The sequence below is a fragment of the Trachypithecus francoisi genome, unplaced genomic scaffold (genome assembly GCF_009764315.1).
Source record: "Trachypithecus francoisi isolate TF-2019V2 unplaced genomic scaffold, Tfra_2.0 Lachesis_group10, whole genome shotgun sequence".
In the NCBI taxonomy this organism is placed as follows: Eukaryota; Metazoa; Chordata; class Mammalia; order Primates; family Cercopithecidae; genus Trachypithecus; species Trachypithecus francoisi.
Window position 1 is genome coordinate 90,811,896 of NW_022681455.1, and position 18,972 is coordinate 90,830,867.

At 51.4% G+C, this 18,972-nt stretch overlaps 1 protein-coding gene across 1 annotated transcript in view; it reads left to right on the top strand.

Annotated features, from left to right (window-relative positions):
- Positions 1-13,619: 13,619 nt before the first annotated feature.
- The window catches only part of NKD1 (NKD inhibitor of WNT signaling pathway 1), an 85,760-nt gene continuing 80,407 nt past the window's right edge, over positions 13,620-18,972 (top strand). The window contains exons 1-3 of the mRNA XM_033218365.1: positions 13,620-13,869; positions 13,990-14,022; positions 14,696-14,829. Of these exons, the coding sequence (XP_033074256.1) occupies positions 13,845-13,869; positions 13,990-14,022; positions 14,696-14,829 (192 nt within the window). The 5' untranslated portion in view covers positions 13,620-13,844. The remainder of the gene's footprint in view (positions 13,870-13,989; positions 14,023-14,695; positions 14,830-18,972) is intronic.

Sequence of the window (18,972 nt, forward strand, 5' to 3'; positions counted from 1 at the left end):
GATCTCTTCTCCCAACACCTGGGTTACGTGAGCTCATAAGTTTGCCTTCTTCTTGGACTAGTTTCAGCTGGGTTCTGACAGTGTACCTTACAATCAAAAAGTCCTGAAGAAAGCATTACTTTTTGATGCTATTGTAATAATAATAATGAGAGCTGCTTTATTATATGCCTCCAGCTTGCCAGGTTCTGTGCCAGGTGCTTCCATATATTATCTAATGGTTTACCTCGACCTGTGGTTATTTTCGTGCCTGGTGGCACTCCCCGACTGCACCTAATCTCCTGGAGGTTGATTTCATCTCAACATTGCCCAGGGAACCCCGCTTGGTGCCTGTCCTGCACCTGGTGCATGGCAGCCTGACAGCCCCTCAGGGGGTCACCTTGGAGGGCCACATGGAGATGCGCAGTCTGTTGCCACACATGTTCCACAGGTCACATGGAGTTGGCCCTCTGGCCAGAGGTTGGATGGGTATTGATCTTCATGGGGTGGCTGCATAAAAGTGGGAGCCCTCCCCACTCCTGCCCTCCTGCAGACCCCAGCCTCAGCCCCTTCTTTCCTAAGCAGCCTTTCCTAGTATTATTTTAACAGCTGGCTCCAGAATTTTTTCTGGATACTGAGTAAAGGGTATGGGGAATAAGGAACTTGCTGCTCCTGCTAAGCCACCCAGGTGAAGGTGAGACCTCCTAGGGCTCCAGCTGGCTTATGGAGGAAGAAGTAGCATCTGTGCTGGGACTGACAGGTGGGCAGGAGTCAGGAGTTGGGAGAGCAGAGAGGGGAACCACACAGAGAGGACCCAGGCTCAGGAGGCTGTGTGGGCACCTGAGAAACTGGCCAGATGGTGGCGCTCAGACAGACCTGGGGTGCGAGATAAGGAGGAGCCTGGACGTCCCAGCACTGGCTTTCATTATTCTAGCACATCTCAGGATTTTTTAAGAACAGAAAACCTGGCATTTATATTGGCAATGAAAAATGTTTGAAATCTAAATTATTTTCATCTGAAGCTAGAAATAGCCAGAATGGGCCAGGTGCGATGGCTTATGCCTATAATCCCAGCACTTTGGGAGGCCGAGGTGGGTGGATCACCCGAGGTCAAGAGTTCGAGACCAACCTGGCCAACATGGCAAAACCCCATCTCTGCTAAAATACAAAAATTAGCCGGGTGTGGTGGCGGGTACCTGTAATCCCAGCTACTTGGGAGGCTAAGACAAGAGAATTGCTTGAACCCAGGAGGCAGAGGTTGCAGTGAGCTGAGATTGTGTTACTGCACTCCAGCCTGGGTGACAGAGCCAGACTCCGTCTCAAAAAAACAAAACAAAACAAAAAAACAAAAAGAAAAGACATCTCCAGAATGTTACATGTGCACTCAAGCACTGAATTGAATGAAGTACTGGTTTTGATGGTAACTACAGCTTTCCATCGTTTAAAACTCTTTTAGGCTGGACGTGGTGGCTCATGCCCATAATCCCAGTGCTTTGGGAGGCTGAGGTGAGAGGATCATCTGAGCCAGGAGTTAAAGACCAGCCGGGGCAACATAGCAAGACCCCATCTCTACAAACTTACAAAAAATTAGCTAAGTATGGTGGTGCATGCCTGTAGTCCCAGTGACTCCAGAGGCTAAGGCAGGACAGTTGCTTGAGCCTGGGAGGTTGAGGTTGTAGTGAGCTATGATCATGCCACTGCACTCCAGCCTGTGTGACAGAGTGAGGCCCTGTTTTAAAAAATAATTAATTAAATAAAACCTTTTCAAAATATCTTATTGCTGTTTAGTTTCCATTTTCCAGGTTTTTAATGAGGCTCAGGAGCTTTTCAAAGGTTCACTCTGCCCCCCTAGTCATTTGGTCTGTGTAGTTCAAGAGGACCCGTAGCATCCTTTTACAAAGAACAAGGTTAAGGCGTTAGGGGAGGAGCAGGCAGCACAGGAGGAAGAAGCTTTCAGCCCTTCCTTCCCCTCCTCTTTTCTTTTTTGAGGTCTGCTCCATTCTCTTAGGGCCTGATCCTGGCCTGCCAACGCCGGATAAGGTGTTGTGACCAGGCCTTCCTTCCCGCAGGATTCCCCCTGGAGAGACCCAAGGCAATGGATGGAGGATCCTTGGCCCCACCCCATCTCCTCACCCCACTCAAGGGAACAGCGTCTGAGGACAGAGGGCAGCAGGTAGTGCGGCCCCACCTCACTTCCTGCAGGGAGCTCTGTCACTTTGCTCCTGTGTTGCAAATGCCAGTGGAAAGGCCAGTGCTGTGCTGCCCAGTGAGGTCTTTAAGGTGTTGGCTGGATGCCTGAAGAAAGTGGGAGCCATGGAAGGTTGTATGCAGGAGAAGGGCATGGCCCCTTCTGAGTATGTTTCCACTGGTGGGAGGCCATAGAGAGAATGATAAAGAAGGAGAATGAGACCACATGGATGACAGCTAACCCCTGCTGACAGCCCATTCTGAGCCGTGCACTGTATGCCATTTACGGGCAAAATAAGTGAGCATGCATAGGTGGTCAAAGTTACCCAGCTGACAAGTGACAAAGTCAGAGCCATCAAATTTCACCTGAGATTCCTCCCCAGTTGTTTCAGGCATGTTTGATTCATTTCCTAGCAGTAACTTTGCAAGGATGGTCCTACTGTCCCCATTCACAGATGGGAAAACTGAGGGCAAATGGTAGAGCCAAGTAATGAATATGTTCTGCTTGGTCTTTACTTCTCTTAGATACTCAAGGAAGGCAGCAGGTCTGGGCAAAGAAGGAAGGTGTTTCTTCACCAGAAGCAAAATTTGTGTTGGAAAAGGGATCTTAGAAAAGCCCTAGCCTTGACATTCCTTGGCTCAGCCTCAGGGCTTTATACGTACTTTGATGAACACTTAATAAGTTGCAATTTTTCTGTTCTACCATAGCGTCAGCGCGTACAGTTGTACAGGTTATGCACTATATAATTCACGGAGTTCCAGGGCCTAAACCTGAGGGACCCATCTTGCAGCCCCTGAGACGGTGTGGAGTGGTGTCCACATATGAGGGCTTGGCTGACAAGTAGTGGGGTTTGAGTCTAGACTTTGCTACTTGGTTGAGGAGGTTTTTCCTATTCTCCTTGATCCCATTTCCTCATCTGTAAAGTGGAGATGGTATCATCGTCTCTTCTCCCTCTGGGGCTGTCAGGATAACAGGAGAGAACACACAGCATACGGCCTTTTACACAGGGCCTGGTGCTAGTGGGGCCTTGGAAGGGTTCAGTTTCTCATACTTCTGTCTCCCTGAGTGGGCTTGAGGGCAGGCAGAGGCCCCATCTAACTCATTCCTGCATCCCCGATGCCCAGTGCTGTCCTTGCACTTGGGAGGGACTAGGCACCCATTTGCTGAGGGACCAGAGAAATCATGCTGGAGGCAGTGAGGGGATTTGGGAAACACTGGGACAGCAGGCCCCAGTCCGACATCCCCATCCCTCTTTTCCCCTCTTGGCGACAGCCTTGCCTGAGTTTTTTCCCTTCCCGACACTTTCCTGCCTCCAGGGCACATTTTCTCCTGGATGAGTCCACCCAGGCAGAGGGCGAAGCCGGCAGGCACAGGCTGGATTCCTGCAGAGGCGTGCGTTTCATTTGGCCTGCACCATGGCTTCACGTTTTTAAAATTAGTTGCCGATATTTTACAATTTGGAGATTTCACCTAGAAACCTGGATTTCCAGCTATTCTTGAAAAATCAAAAGATCCAGCAGCCCTAGGCCTGCAGCTGGCAGCTGGTGTGCAGCAGCCACTGTTCCTTTGTGTTGGGTATATGCTGCTCAGTTTGCCACCAGATCCACCTGGTCCAAGTCCCCCTCCCTTATGACTCCTGCCCTTCCCATGGTGAACCTGCAACCCTTGGCTCTATGGAGTGCCCGGGCCATCCCACTGGCCTCGCAGGTCTTGGTTTGGCAAATCATGACCATACCAGGGTCTTTGCCTGTGGAACGGGTATATCTCATCAGAGAGAATCTGTGGGGGTGCCCTCCAAATGTGCCAACCAATGCTCACGATCAAGCCTCCAGTGTAACGATCTGCCCACTTTCTCCTCCTCCCCCTGTCTCCGTGAGCCAGCGAGGCTGCTGCCCTGTTTTGGGACACAAACATACACACGTTATTAGAACCTCAGATCAAAGGCGGCATCCTACAGCCTGCCTCTCAATGGTCCCTTTGTGCAGGCGGAAGCCTGTGAGAGAGTTAGAATCCAGGGAGAGCGGGAGGGGCTGGAGGGGGTGCTCAGCACAAAGATACTTGTCACCCGGAGAAGTCCACAGAAATGATGTTAAAAGAGGCGCCAGGTGGAGGATGTACCCTGGCTCGCTGTTGGAAGATGCAAATGGATAATTCTCAGTTCTGCAGAGGAGAAGAAAACACCCGTCCCTTGTGGTTTCAGAGGAAGAGGGCAACAGTGGCTGCTCACCCCCTCCACCGGCAGCAGCCTCCGTCTGCCTGCCTGCCCTCGCCAGGGGTGTATGTGATACTGAAAAGGGCTTCTTGGAACGAAAAGGTGACAGTGACCTTGTCTTGGGCACAGAGACAGAAGAAATAAAATGATGTGGGAGCGGGGCCTGGGGAAGGCCAGGGGAAGCCGTGGGGGCAGTGTCACCTCTGGCCAGATGGGCCTGTGTGTTCAGCCCTTCAGGCCTACAGCAAAGCATTTCAAAAGCCCCTACTGTGTGCCAGCCACAGTGTGATGCGAGGCAGGAGCACAGAGGATTAACTCGGGGTCAGGACCTCAGCGGAGGCAGAGAGGGCGACGCTGTTCTAACCAGGGCATCAGAGAGAGCTAGCATCTGCTGAGGTCCCCTCGGCTGGATGCTCTAAGCGTTTTACACACATTGTCTCATTTATCTCTAGGGTTGGTTTGAACAAAGAAGTGCTTTGAGAGTTCAGATGTGGAGCCAGGAATCCTGCCTGCCATGGGATGCAGGGAGAGGGGTGGTGAGCAGGTATGGAAGAGGGGGTTCTCTAGGAGGGGAACAGAAGCCAAGAGGCCACTGTGGTGCTGGGATGCGCAGGAGTTCACGGGTGTCTGCGGCCTGCGACACTTGCCAACCTCTCATCTTTGCAAGGCCCTGGGGCTCTCTCCTTGGGCCTCTTCTGTTCTCTGTCCACAGTCATTCCCCAGGGCATCACATCCAGTGTCGGACTTTCAATTCTATCTGCATGCTTATGAGGCCTGGGCACATATCTGCAGCCTGCAACTTGCTTCTGTATTCTAGGCTCATAGATCCAACTGGCCACTCGATCCCACTGCCAGGACACTCAACGGTCCTCTCAAAATAACGTGCCAAATGGAGCTCCCCTTCTTCCTTGCCTGGTAGACCAGCTCCACCCGCAGGCTTCCTCATCGCAGTTCATGGCAGCTCCATCCTGGGAGTTGCTCAGGCCCCACATCTTGGCAGCTTTCTTAGTTTCTCTGTTTCTCTCCTGCTCCACGTCCCATACATTTGCTAATGCTGTTGCTTCTAATTTCAAAATACATTCAGCCTCCAACTTCTTCTACCTCCTCCACTGCCATCACCTAGTCTAAGTCGCCATCATCTCAGTCCTGGCGCCAGACCATAGCCCCGTGATCCACACTTATTCTCAACAGAGCAGCCCAGTTGCTCTGGTTACTACTCTCTCTTTCTTTGAGACAGGGTCTCACTTTGTTGTCCAGGCTGGAGTGCAGTGGTGCAATCTCAGTTCACTGCAACCCCTGCCTCCTGGGCTCAAGCAATCCTCCCACCTCAGCCTCCCCAGTAGCTTGGAATACAGACATGCATCACCTTACCTGACTACTTTTTAAAATTGTTTTTTGTAGAGATGGGGTTTTGTCATGTTACCCAAGCTGGCCTCAATCTCCTAGTTGCAAGGGATTATCCCACCTCAGCTTCCCAAAGTGCTGGGATTACAGGCATGAGCCACCACACCCAGTCACAACTCTCTTCTAGTAACTCCTGTCTTTCTCCAGGAAAGCTGAAGTTTTTGCTGAGACCTACAAAGGTCTCATGACCTGTGCCTGTCATCTCCAACCTCATCTTCTCCCCGCTGCTCCCAAACTGTGGTCTCTCTGCTCTTTGCTGTTTCCAAAACATTCCTGGCATATCCTCACCTCAGGCCCTTTGCACATGCTGTTCTCTCTGCTTCTTCCTCATTTTCAAGTCTTTGTACAAAGGCTATCCTCTCTGATCTGTCGATCTAAAATCATTAGCTCCTGCCATGGTATTTTTTCTTTCTCTTTATCACTTGAATTTTTTCTCCCATAGACACACCACATATTTCATTGACTTGCGTATTTATTGTCTCTCTTCCCCCATGAGAATATAAGCTTCATGAGGACAGGCATTTTTGTCTGTTTTGTGGACACAAGAGCCTGATGTAAATTAGGCCGCCAACAAATCTTCATTGAATGACATGATAAATAAAAGAGAAACATCTTTATTTCTTGGTTGCCTCCTCCCTGACTTTGGCCTCTCCATCTCCTCCCCAGCACGTCTGCTTACACGAGGCAAGGGCAAGCTATGTAACCTTGGTTGCTTCTCAGAAGACTTAACTTTCTAGAGCTTCCAAGTGTGTGTGGTGTGTGGTCTATAGACCAGCACCATCAGCCTCACCTGGGAGCTGGTGAGAAATGACTCTCAGGCTCCACCAACACTGCATTTCAACAAGATCCCAGTGAATTCATATGCACATTAAATTCCAGGGAGTCCTCCTCTAGGCTATTTGACCCTAGCTCAAGAAAGGGGGATTAAGAGTCTTACAGGGAGGGATCCAAGGTCAGAACATACAGTTAGTCAGGGACCAGTCTGTCTGTGTCTCTCTCTCCATGGAGTTTACTATCATTGCTTTCCCCTAATGGTTCTTAGTCCGCTTCTTCCTGCTTATTTTTCAGCCCACAGCGACCCCAAGAAGCTGCTCCAACCCCTGGGACTATGGAGGTCTCCAGCTGTAGAGACCACCAGGAAGTGGACTGCAGGCCCTGGGCCTCTTGATTCAGATTCTGCAAAGAGATCCTGATGGGTTGGGCCAATGGGTCACACATCCAAACAGCTGTGGCTAAGGGGTGAAGGAGTCAGGTGTTACCAACATGGTGGCAGGGACCACCTTAAAGCTGTGTTCTCTGCCATGGAAGAAGGAGGAGGAGGAGGAAGCTAAGCTGAAAGGGAAGGCAGTTGATACAGGAAAATCAACTATGAGCTTTGCTATAGTGACCACTTTTCCTTCACTCCTTGAGCTATGACCTTAAGAACTGTGTACTAGTGGGAAGTACTTGCCTAGTATGTGTTCAATTGCTGAACACTTACAGAGGGGTGTAAGTGGACAAATATGTCCAAAAACACATGAAGTGCACACCATCAACACTTGCAGATGGTCTCCTTCAGGGAAGCTTTCCATACTGGCTCTCCCCTCACTGAGCTTTCCTTCCTATCGCCCTCCCAGTCTAGGCTCCTGGAGTCAGTAGTTGGAATCTCAGATGGGAAGAAACCTTAAAAGTCATCTGGTCCAGCATTTTTCTTTTTTCTTTTTTTTTTTTTGAGACAGAGTCTTGCTCTGCCACCCAGGCTGGAGTGCAGTGGCCGGATCTCAGCTCACTGCAAGCTCCGCCTCCCGGGTTTACGCCATTCTCCTGCCTCAGCCTCCCGAGTAGCTGGGACTACAGGCGCCCGCCTCGTCGCCCAGCTAGTTTTTTGTATTTTTAAGTAGAGACAGGGTTTCACCGTATTAGCCAGGATGGTCTCGATCTCCTGACCTCGTGATCCACCCGTCTCGGCCTCCCAAAGTGCTGGGATTACAGGCTTGAGCCACCGTGCCCGGCCTGGTCCAGCATTTTTCAAAGCATGTTCCATGAACTTGTTTTCCAGAAACGGTTTCCTGGTCTGGTGAGTTTAAGAAACCCTGCTTATGATGATGCTCTCCTCTTAGAGAATCACAAAGCTTGGCTACTCAATGAAAGCTCTGACAAGTCCTGCAGGAAAAGGACTTGTCTCCCTTTGGCTAAGCCAGGGCTGCCCAAAGTTTCTCATGGAGTCCTTTCTTTCACATAATAATAGCATCTCACAAACCAGTGGTCGGGGGAACCCATTATGGGAAATGCCAATCTTCCGGACCCTTCCTTCTATTTTACAGATGGAGAGGTTGTGTGGTGGTCAGATTGGCTGCATGTAACTGAAAAACAAAGGCTTAAAAAGATAGGGGCTTCTTTTGCTCTTTTGTTAACAAAGTCTGGGAATAGTCAAAGACTGGTGCTATGACTAGAAAGGCTTCTGATATGGTTTGGCTCTGTGTTCCCACCCAAATCTCACCTTGAGTTATAATGATCCCCACGTGTCAAAGGCAGGCTCAGGTGGAGGTAATTGAATCATGAGGGCAGTTAACCCCATGCTGTTCTTGTGCTACTGAGTTCTCATAGGATCTGATGGTTTTATAAGGGGTTTTTCCCCCTTTGCTCGGCACCTCTCTCTCCTGCTGCTATGTGAAGAAAGATGTGTTGCTTCCCCTTCTGTCATGATTGTAAGTTTCCTGAGGCCTCTCCAGCCATACAGAACTGTGAGTCAATTAAACCTCTTTCCTTTAAAAATTGCGCAGTTCCGGTATGTTCTTGTAGCAGCCTGAGAACAGACTAATATAGCTTCTCTGACCAGCGTGAGGAAGAGCAGAGAGACAGGGCTGGGAGGAGAACAGGGCGCCTGCCAAGGAGATGGTGAGGCTGGGCTGGCTTTCTCTCTCCTCCAGGCTCACCTGGGAAACCTGTGCTCTAAACTTGCTCAAATACCCTGAACCCAGGAGGAGTTGGTGGCACAAAAATTCAATTCAATTCAACCAACATCCAGACTGTACTTAAGCAGTTGTCTTTTGGCCCAGTCACCTCCAACCTCATCTTCTCCCCTCTACTCCCAAACCATGCTCTCTCTACTCCAGAACCAGGGGCCTCTTTGCTGTTTCCAAAACGTCCATAACAGTCTCCACTTCAGGGCCTTTGCACGTGCTGTTCCCTTGGCCTTTAGTACCCAAACAGAGTGGTTTGGAGACCTCAGCCCTAGTTCCTGGGGAAGCCCAGCCTCCTCCATCTCATATCTAAGGCCTAACGCCTCCTGGCTGCCTCTGCCTCCCATCTTTTCTCCTGCAGGATATCTCCACTCTGAAGATTGCCCTTGGCCCCATTAATTACCTGTGGGGGTCATCTTTCTGATTCCTTCATTTTGTCCTGTGCCACTAACCCAGGGAAGTGGCTAGGATTTTGCTGAGGGCTTGGAGTAACAAAGGAAGAAGAGAACACTGCCAATCGCATGTTAGAGCTCACTGTCCCAAAAGTGAATTGGCCACTCCCCACCTTGCTGGCTGTGCCTTCTTAGGCCCCATTATCACTCTCTTCCCATGCTGTTTCTTTTGAGACCTTTCTCTTCCCTTCCCTCCAAAATGCCTGATATTTTCTCATGCAGAGTAGTCTAACTTTCCCCTCCTCACCCAAACTAGGCTTCCAGGCCCCTTAGCAATGCCAAAACTCACCAGGGAACGATAAAATAAAGCAACTCCAGGGATCCAGGAGGAAACAGTGGAGACTTGGGAACTGATTTTCTCCTTCATATATCCCAGATCATATTCTTGGCAGTACTCCCTCCTTACTGAGCACAACATGCTCCTGGCTAAGGCTGGGCAGAGTGAATTTCTCTCCTTCCACAGCAGGTGTGATGGCACCTGCTATAGGCAGTGCTGTGTTCAGCATTGCATTCAGAGATGCAAGTCAGGCAAGAACCCTGGCCTCAAGGAGCCCTGGCTCCAGGAGTGAAACTTAGTCTCATCCATAAAAAATAATTGGAGATGGGAGGAGGCAGGGAGACCTTGACTAATCAGAGCAGAGAAGAGCCCGTCAGGTTGCAAGGTCAAGGAGGGCTTCCTTTAGGAAGTGGCATATGAAGGGGGCCAGATCAGCTGGCTTAACTCGGGGACAAGCATTGGGGCAGCCAACCCCGGGTGATGTAGGTTTTTTATTTTTTATTTTTTTTACATCTCCCAGCCCTATGTCTGACAGATTTCACCTAAACCAGCCTTGTTAAATCTCAAGCCCCATGAAACCCATTTCTGTTATAATCTCTCTCTCTCATCTCTTCCTTGCCTTCCTTTCCCATTCTCCTCCCCCAGAGGATGGGAAATCTTCAAAGAAAAAGATGTGTCACTGTAAGTATACAGCCCAAGAAATGGGCCAGATAAATTATTAAAACACATAAAAAGACAGTTAGTTGTGGGGTGGGAAGCCCTTGGAGGCCGAATGGCCACCCCAGGTGGACAGCATGCTGGTGGCCTCTGGAGACCCCCTTCTCAGAGCCCTGGACAGGCTAACATTTTGCCACAAGGCCCATCTCTTGGGTTCTCACCCCAGACCCAGTAGGGGTGTCATGATTCCAACAGTGGTGAAGTCCCAGGCGCCTGCTGGGCTGGGAGGCGCCAGGGTGAAGGTGGAGGGGGGCTTTGTGTCTGGGCTGGACATTTGGGATTTACTCCCTGCAAGACTCAAACTGCTAACTGCAGTTTTAGTTCTTGCTTTTATCTCTTTTTGAACTGTAAAAAGAAATTCCCAAGAGGAAGAGGGGATACTTTTTTCTCATGAAAGAAGAAAGCCAGGACTGGTTTAAGAAAGTAACCAACTTTCTAAGCACTGTGAGAAAGGATGCTCCAAGTTTTGCTTTGATTTAGAGGCACCCTGGTACCAGTGGGGAGGGGTGAGAAAGGCAAACAGAAACCCCAGATGAATTCCATTGCCTTTTTGGGGTCTGAAAGAGGGTGCCTACTCCGACTCAGATGCTCAAAGCCCTGCCTCCCTCCTACTCCTGACCCCTGTAGTTCTGCATCACTTGTTCATGCTCCTACAGCTCAGGGGTTCTTACTTCAGCATTACCCACATTTGATGCTGGATCACTTGTTCTGGTGGGGTGGGGGTGGGGGCTGCCTTATGCATTGTGGGATGTATAGCAGCAACCCTGGCCTCTACTCACTAGATGCCTCTAGGCATTACCAAGTGTCCCCCAGAGGGCAAAACTGTTTGCTGCCAGCTCCTTATGGGATGGAAAGAAAGAAAAATGGCCTGTTACCCCTGGTGTAACTTACCACACTGTTTACTCATTCATTACATTTATTGTTTCTTGCCTATCTTTCCCCTAGGTGAGTGGGAGTTCCATGAGAGTGGCAGTTGTCTGTTTTGTTCACTGATGTATCTTAAGTGCCTAAAACAATGGTTGTCACATAGCTGGCCCTTCGTATGTGTTTCCAGATGGGAGACTTTCTTTCTAGTGGTGGAACATTAGTTTTGCACTGTGTTGGAACAACCTGATGTAGTGAAAACAAGCCTGGGCAATGAAATAAACAGATTGGAATTCAGTTCCTAATTCCGTCATGGATGAACTGTGTGACCTTGGGCAAGTGAGTTCACCTCGCTGGGTTGAATAGGTTTCCTCCTTTCTAGAACAAGTATGAGTCTGCATCGGAGAGTGGTTGAGAGGACTATGTATGATGGAGGACGGGGACTGGCACATCAGAAGTACTGAATGAAGAACTGTAACATAAAAATGACAACACTAATATATTTCTGTGGTTTCAGCACTCCTCAAATGAAACCACCCAGCCGACAGGATTATAATGTACTTGCTTATAACATTAGCCTTCGTTTCTACCATAAAGGGTGTGTATAAAAGGAAGCTTGGAAGATGAAAGTAAGACACTTGGATGAAGAGGTTTATGACTCTGGGGGGCTGTGAATCCCTAATGTCCTTTTAAGATATGTAGATCTTCTGGAATGATGCTGCCCAATGCAGTAGCCACAATGCCAAGTGCAAATGATCACTTGCAATATGGCTAGTCTTTGAGATGTGTTTTAAGTGTAAAATACACACTGAATTTTAAAGACTTAGTACAATACAAAGAATGTAAAATATCTCATTATATCTTGAAATTATACTATTTTAGATACATAGTGTTCCCTTGGTATCTTTGGGGACTGGCTCCAGGATCCCAGAAGATACCCAAATCCCCAGAATTCAAGTCCCTTATATGAAATGTCTTGTAGTATTTGCATATAACCTACACATATCCTTCTGTATACTTTAAATCATCTCTACATTCCTTGTAATTCCTAATATAATGTAAATGTTATGTAAATAGTTGTTATACTGTATTAAAAAGTTTTTTATTCTTTATTTTTGCTGTATTACTCTGTTTGCATGTTTTCAGTCCACAGATGGTTGACGCCGCAGATGTGGAACCTGTGAATAGGGAGGGCTGACTGTATTGAGTTAAACGAAATATATTATTAATGTTTCATCTATTTCTTTTCACTTCTAAAAGATGCGGCGACGAGAAAATTTAAAATTACAAATGTGGGCCGGGCGCGGTGGCTCAAGCCTGTAATCCTAGCACTTTGGGAGGCCGAGACGGGCGGATCGCGAGGTCAGGAGATCGAGACCATCCTGGCTAACACGGTGAAACCCCGTCTCTACTAAAAACTACAAAAAACCAGCCGGGCGAGGTGGTGGCGCCTGTAGTCCCAGCTACCTGGGAGGCTGAGGCAGGAGAATGGCGTGAACCCGGGAGGTGGAGCTTGCAGTGAGCTGAGATCTGGCCACTGCACTCCAGCCTGGGTGACAGAGCGAGACTCCGTCTCAAAAAAAAAAAAAAAATTTACAAATGTGGCCCACATTATATTTCTATTGGGCAGTGCTGCTCTAGAGAGTCGGCAAAAAGGGCAGAATGGAGCCTCCATTTTACAGATCACAAAACTGAGCACAGGGAATTCACCTCAAAGGTCGGAGCTGGTTTCACTCTGAGCTCCGGCTTTTCTTTTCCCACGCCCGAGCTGCCTGGTACCAGGACCAGCGTAACATGGACCCACAGTGTCCCCAGAAGGGGGCAGGCGTTCTGAGAGCCACAAAGGTGGGGTAGAACCCCTTGATGTCCACCGCCCCCCCACCCCCGCCGCGCGACCTCCCCGCAGAGACCTCCCCAGACAAAACAAACAAACCCATGGGTCTGGCGAACTGCAGCGGGGAGCGGAAACCAAGGAAGATCAAAGACCCAGCGGTTACCCCCTTCCGGGCCGCGCAGTTTGGCAGCGCGCCCCGACCCGGTCGGGCACCCACGGGCCCCTGGACGAGGAGATGCGAGAGATTGGCTGATAACGGGGCGCTTTGGACGTTTGTCGCCGCCAAGAGAGGGCTGGGCCCACACTGACCCGGGGTGCGCTGGGGTCTCCTCCTGGACTTCCCAAATAAGAAACTAGAGGAGTGCGCTGGTGGGGAGCGGGGCACGGGGCGGGTAATGAACACTTTCTGTAGAAGGTAGGTCGTGGGAAGACCGGGAAAAGGCAGCGCTGTCGAAGCTTGCACCTGAGCAGCTCAGGTCTCCGCTCCCGACCTCAGTTTCCCCACCTGTAAATTGGACCCGCCGAGTCTCGCCCTGCCCATTTAGAAGGAACCTGGAGCGGAGGGAAGTGACAGTACAGTTGGCGAGGGCCGCGGTGTTCTGTCCCAATACCCCTCCTGGAAAAGCTGCCTAGCGGCTGGGAGCGCGGCCTGTGTCCGCCCCTCTGGTCCGTGCCCCGCCCCAGGCCCCGCCCCTTCCCCGCCCCCTTCCCCGCCCCCGCCGCAGCCCGCCTCGCCTTTGATGCGCCGCACCGGCCAATGGGCTCGCGGGGAGGCGCGGGCCGCGGCGGCGGGCTGGGGGCTCCGCGCTCCCGGGCGTCAGTCGGGCCGCGGCGACGGCGGCAGGAGCGCGTCGCGGCTCCGCCTCGGGCTCCGCTCGGCTCGGGGGCTGAGGAGAGGAGGAGGAGAGCCAGGCGAGGCGCCAGGCCAGCGGGCCGGGCGCATGGCTTAGGGACGCTCCCAGCCGCCGCAGCCCCAGCATGGGGAAACTTCACTCCAAGCCGGGTCAGTGCCCCCGCCCGCGCGCTCGCCCCGGGCCCCGCCGCCCTCGCCGCCGCGGTCGCTAACTCTCTCCCTTCCTTTCTTTCCTTCTCCCGCCGCCGCCGCCTTGCGATGTGCCTGCAGCCGCCGTGTGCAAGCGCAGGGAGAGCCCGGAAGGTAGGGGCGCGCGGGGCGCAGACCTCGGGGATGGACGCGGGGGACACCGCGGCCGCAGCAGAACGGCCCAGCCCGCCAGGTCTTATGACCAGGGCCACCCCCAAGCCCCAGTTCCGGCCACCGGCCCCCTAAACCCGCTCCCGGAGCACCCTTCGCGCCCCCTCCTCTGTCCCTTCTACCCGCTCCCCGCGGTCCTGCGCTCCCACCGCTGACCCTCAACCCCTCCCCCTCCCGCGTCCCTGCCCTCGGCTCCCAGGGCGCCCTCTCCTCAGACCCCCGAGCGCCTCTCCGCAAGACCCTGCCCCCTCTTCCTGCCCCCCGGCGCCTTCTCTCGTATCCTGGCTCCTGCACCTACTGCGGCCCCTCTCCTGACCCCCAGCCCTCTCCTCCGCAGTCCTGGCCACCAGCGCTCCCTGGTCTGGTCCCCAAACCCGTCCTCCAGGGGTACTGCTCACCTCTCTTGCCCTCTTCTGTCTCCTGGCTCCTGGGGCTTCGCTGAACCCCCCTTTACTTACCCGCGTCCCTCTCTTGGCTCCTGCCTCAGCCCGCGAACTGCCTCCTGGCTCCCGTGCCGTGGCCCTTCGCCTCCCACCGCGCCTCCTCCTTCCCTCCGCGGGGGTAAGTTTTGGTCCCCGGAGCCAGACTCAGGGGCTTCATGTCGTCCCCGCCCCAGGTGACAGCTTCGCCGTGAGCGCTGCCTGGGCTCGGAAGGGCATCGAGGAGTGGATCGGGAGACAGCGCTGCCCGGGCGGTGTCTCGGGACCCCGACAGCTGCGGTTGGCTGGCACCATAGGCCGAGGCACCCGGGTATGATTCCCCACTCTGCCCCACCTCCTGGCCTCCTTTCAGCCTCAGAGATGGGTCCCCAAACCCATGCACCCCAACTTTGAGCACTTTCCTGCACAGCTTCTGGGTCTAAAAATCTCTTCTCAGCTGCCCCCTGCCCCACCAACGCGACCCTCTTCCCGCGTGCCTTGGAGAACCTTGAAGTGCCCAGCTGGAGGCAGAGGGCTGCCTGGGGTAAAGGTCCTAGGTGGGGAGGTGGTGAAGGTCCAGTTGATGGGGAAGCATGTCTGTACCGGAGGGATTTGGGGGCCTGCTCTGACTTCTACCTTGTTTCTGCCACCAACATTCAAAGGTGGAGGTGGAGTAGGGGCTAGGGAGAGGGTGGTATTGGGGTGTCTGGGTGGAGGGCAGAGCTGTGCTAGCCCCAGGATCTGAGTATGTTCTGATTATCTGTGGCATTCATCAGTGCCACCTGTACAGGAACCCCAGTAGAGCAGGCGGCCCTCTCGGTGGCAGATCTAGGGGGACTGAGACCTGGCAGACCCCTTACTTGGCACATGAGAGAGATGGCCTCATTCTACTGTAGCCTGGGCACAGCCCTGAGCCTTCACCCCATGGGTCCCTGAGGCTGGAGTTCCTGGAGGAGCACTAAGTGTGATGGGAATGAGTGAGTCCAGCCCCAGCTCCTGGCCTGGGACTTGGCGTTCACAGATGTCCTGTGAGCTCCGGAACTCTGCACGGGGCTTTCAGGCGGTCTGCGTGGAACTCGCGCAAGCCTAGGATCAAAGGATGAATCAACTTTTTGATGTGACATTTAATTTTTTTTTTTTTTTAACTTAGAGGGGGAATAGACTGAGTCTCAGGTCTGGTTAGTTCTTTGGTCTTATCCATGGGCTGGGGAGAGGCCAGTGGAGACTTCAGATGTGTGTGTATTTGGGTGGTGGGACCTGGCAGCCCGCTTGCAGTGCTGGTGTCGGGAGGTGGACCTGCGGATAAAGTCAGTTCCTGTGTGTGGATGAAATAACCTCTGGGCCTGGGAGAAGCTCCCCTGTCCTCCTCCACCACCACTGCTTAGCTGGGGGCTTCTCTGTCTTCTGTTGGCTTGGTGGGACTTGGAGCTGCTGTCCCCTAGTAAAGGTCAAATCTTGGTGGGTGGGGGGCACTGCAGTTGAGGCCCTTTAAAAACAGAACTACAAACCTTCCCTTCTTCTGCCCTTTCTAGTTTTTGATCTACTTATTTATTTAAAGACCAACGAAAATGGTCTCATTTAGCCGTATGAACAAATGCGTTTGCAGCTCCAGACAGAGGCCCACTGAGTGGATTTCCATTAATCAAGTTTTGGGTTTTTTCAGCCTGTTTATTTTTACAAAGTATTCCTGCAGAATGACATTTATTTGCAGTCCCTCCTTTTTCTTTTTTTTCTGAACTGCCAGGCAGCTTGCTCCATGCTAGAGGGAAAACTTGAAATACAACGAAGGCTTACTTCAATTGACTTTTATCTTCAAAGCCATAACAAATGTTACCCGCATGTTTTTGGTGGGTCTCCTTGGCATCCAGTCTGGGAGGATGGGAGGGAGGAGGAAAGAGGGAGAGGAAAACAAAAGTCTGTCGTTTTTAATTAAATAGTAGTGTTCCCAGCGAGAGGAATGCAGGCCAGTAAAAGTTACCATTGGGGGAAGTGAGGGAGGATGGGGAGGGGGCCGCAGCTTAAGTCTGTGGCTTTGGTGAAGTCACGGAATTCTGTTGCCTGGTTTCTTCCCCTAGCTGAGGACAGCATGGGATGGTGCCTGTCCCCCTCCCTCCCTCGCCCCCTCTCTCAGAGAAACGCTGAGAGGTCATTAATGTTTGTTCAAAGTACTTTTGAAGATGTGAGGCTCAGAGCTGTTGGCGTGACATGTGTCAGGTGGTTGGAGGGTGGGCCCCAGCCATCAAAGATGTTAAGCAGGGGGCCGGCCTCTGTCTCCTTGGGAGTTATTCTTGCTGCTGGGGACCCAGATGCCTGGGTTTTCACCAACCTTGGCCCCAGATAGCCCAGCCAGTGTGTCTGCAGAGGTAGTGATAAGGAGTCAGACCTTCAAGGGGAGTCCAGGGTGTAGAACAGCCCTCCAGGCATCCTCCAGGTGATTTCAGGTGGTACCTGGATGAACATTTTAAATCTTAATAGTTATCTTTTTCTTTTCTTTAACCAGAAAAAAAAATAGCTAGGACATCAAACCCATGATTTTGCAGATATTATTGCTTAGAATGAAGCTAAGTTAAAAAAGAGTCTAATGTGAAGTCGATTCAGAGAAAAATATTAAGTACAAGTGGTCAAAATTGTGAATGTGGGAACGGAATGCCCATAGTTTGGGCAGCACTGAGATATTGAACAGGACAGCAGTGGGTAACCCTCAGGCTAGTTCATTTCCCCAATTCCCTCTGGTGCCGAAGGGGTAGCTGGTAGGTTCTTCCATGATATTATCAGGATGTAGGAGAGCGTGGGCTGCAAAGTCTGCTGATTTCCAAGGGCTGGCAGAGGTCCTCCCACCAACCCCAAGCCTGTTTTGGGGCTAGTGTCTGCCTCCAGTCCTTTATGTGGCCTGTCAACTAAGTGGCTGGAGACACAGTGGCTCATCCAACTAGTATTACTGTTATTGCAATAATAACTAGTATTTATTAAGTGCCTATATGTGTCAAGCACTTTGCTTACATTACCTTAATCCTCCCCATAACCTTGTAGTGTTGACAGCCTGCTGGTGTGGACTGTGTGTTTCTCCCTTTCTGGAGCAGTTTCTAGGAGAAGCCATGTGTAGAGAAGCCCTGTGGCAGGCCATCCGCCCGGAGGGTGCTGCATACAAAACTCCCATAGAGGGGGTGCTTTGAGATGAGCCAGTCCTGGGGCAGGCAGAAGCAGGATGGCCCCTGTTTGCCCTCTTCCTTCCTGACGGGATCTGATGAACTTGAGAAATGTCCCAGATGAGACCAAGTTACACACAGGGTCCTGAAATGTGAAAGGGTGACCATGCTGGCATTAAACTAAGCCTGCCCTCTTAAATACAGAAATAAATGAGGTCAGGCTCTGTCCTAGTTATTTGTCACCTGTGCAAACCATTTTACCCTTGTATACCTTAATTAGTTCATCTGCAAAATGGGTATGATATTTTCGTCCCTGGCGAGTTATGATGGGATTATAACCGTTGAACCTGGGAAGGAAGTTATGATACTGAAGGCATTTGTAGGGTTGGAGATGGGGGCCTACAAATAGGGAGTGATAGGGCTGGGATAAGAGCACCAGAGGCTCTCTGCCTCCCCCACTCTCATGGCAGGCTCACTTGGAGGGCCGCAGGCCAAGGGCTGGGCCTTTGGCCTTTCCATGGGGACATGAGCAAGTCCAAGGGAATATGGGCTCATAGGAGAAAAGGAATGAGAAATGGGAGGCACACGAGTACTGTGGAAGAGAAGCAATAAACTGACCAGCACACACACCAGAGAACACTGTGTTAAACAGAATTAGAAAGCAAAATAAGCATCATAAACTCAGAGAGAGAACGGAGGATGCTGGAAACATGAAGCAGCAACAGGCAGTTAGAGAAGAAAACCAGTTGGAAACACTGGGTGTGGAAAATAGAATGGACAAGTGAAAAAGCTTAATAGATTGATTAAATAGTGCAGGGGACTCAGGTATCAGGTGGGAGATACTTGGTGAAGACCTGTGTGCCTCTGTATACACTCACAGGCCGATGGTGAATATGTACAACCAGATTTAAAACAATCTCCTCCCCACGGCCCCGATTGGCCCTTTTGTTCTTTTACAGCAGAGCTGCCTGAAGAAATAGGCTGAGAGCCATGGTGCAGGCAAGCCCGCCTCTGGATCAAAGGCAGCTGCCAGGCAGTTTGGTAATTTGACTGGGGGCACCTAGTGCATTTGGATATTTGGAGAAGATGAGGAAGGTGCAGGCTTACTGGGAGCCATGGGGACATGTGGGGTTGGGTGATGAGATTGGAGGCTGGCCCAGCTGTTGCCCGAGCGCCAGATTCCAAGGGAATTATCCTTGAATGATACCAGTTGGCACAATTAAAAGGCCCCATGTCTTTACCATATGGAAAGTGTTAGGCTTCTTTACGTGGTTTCAAAGCTATGTGCTGGGAGGTGGGCTTGACATTTGAGGTAGAGCATAAATTAA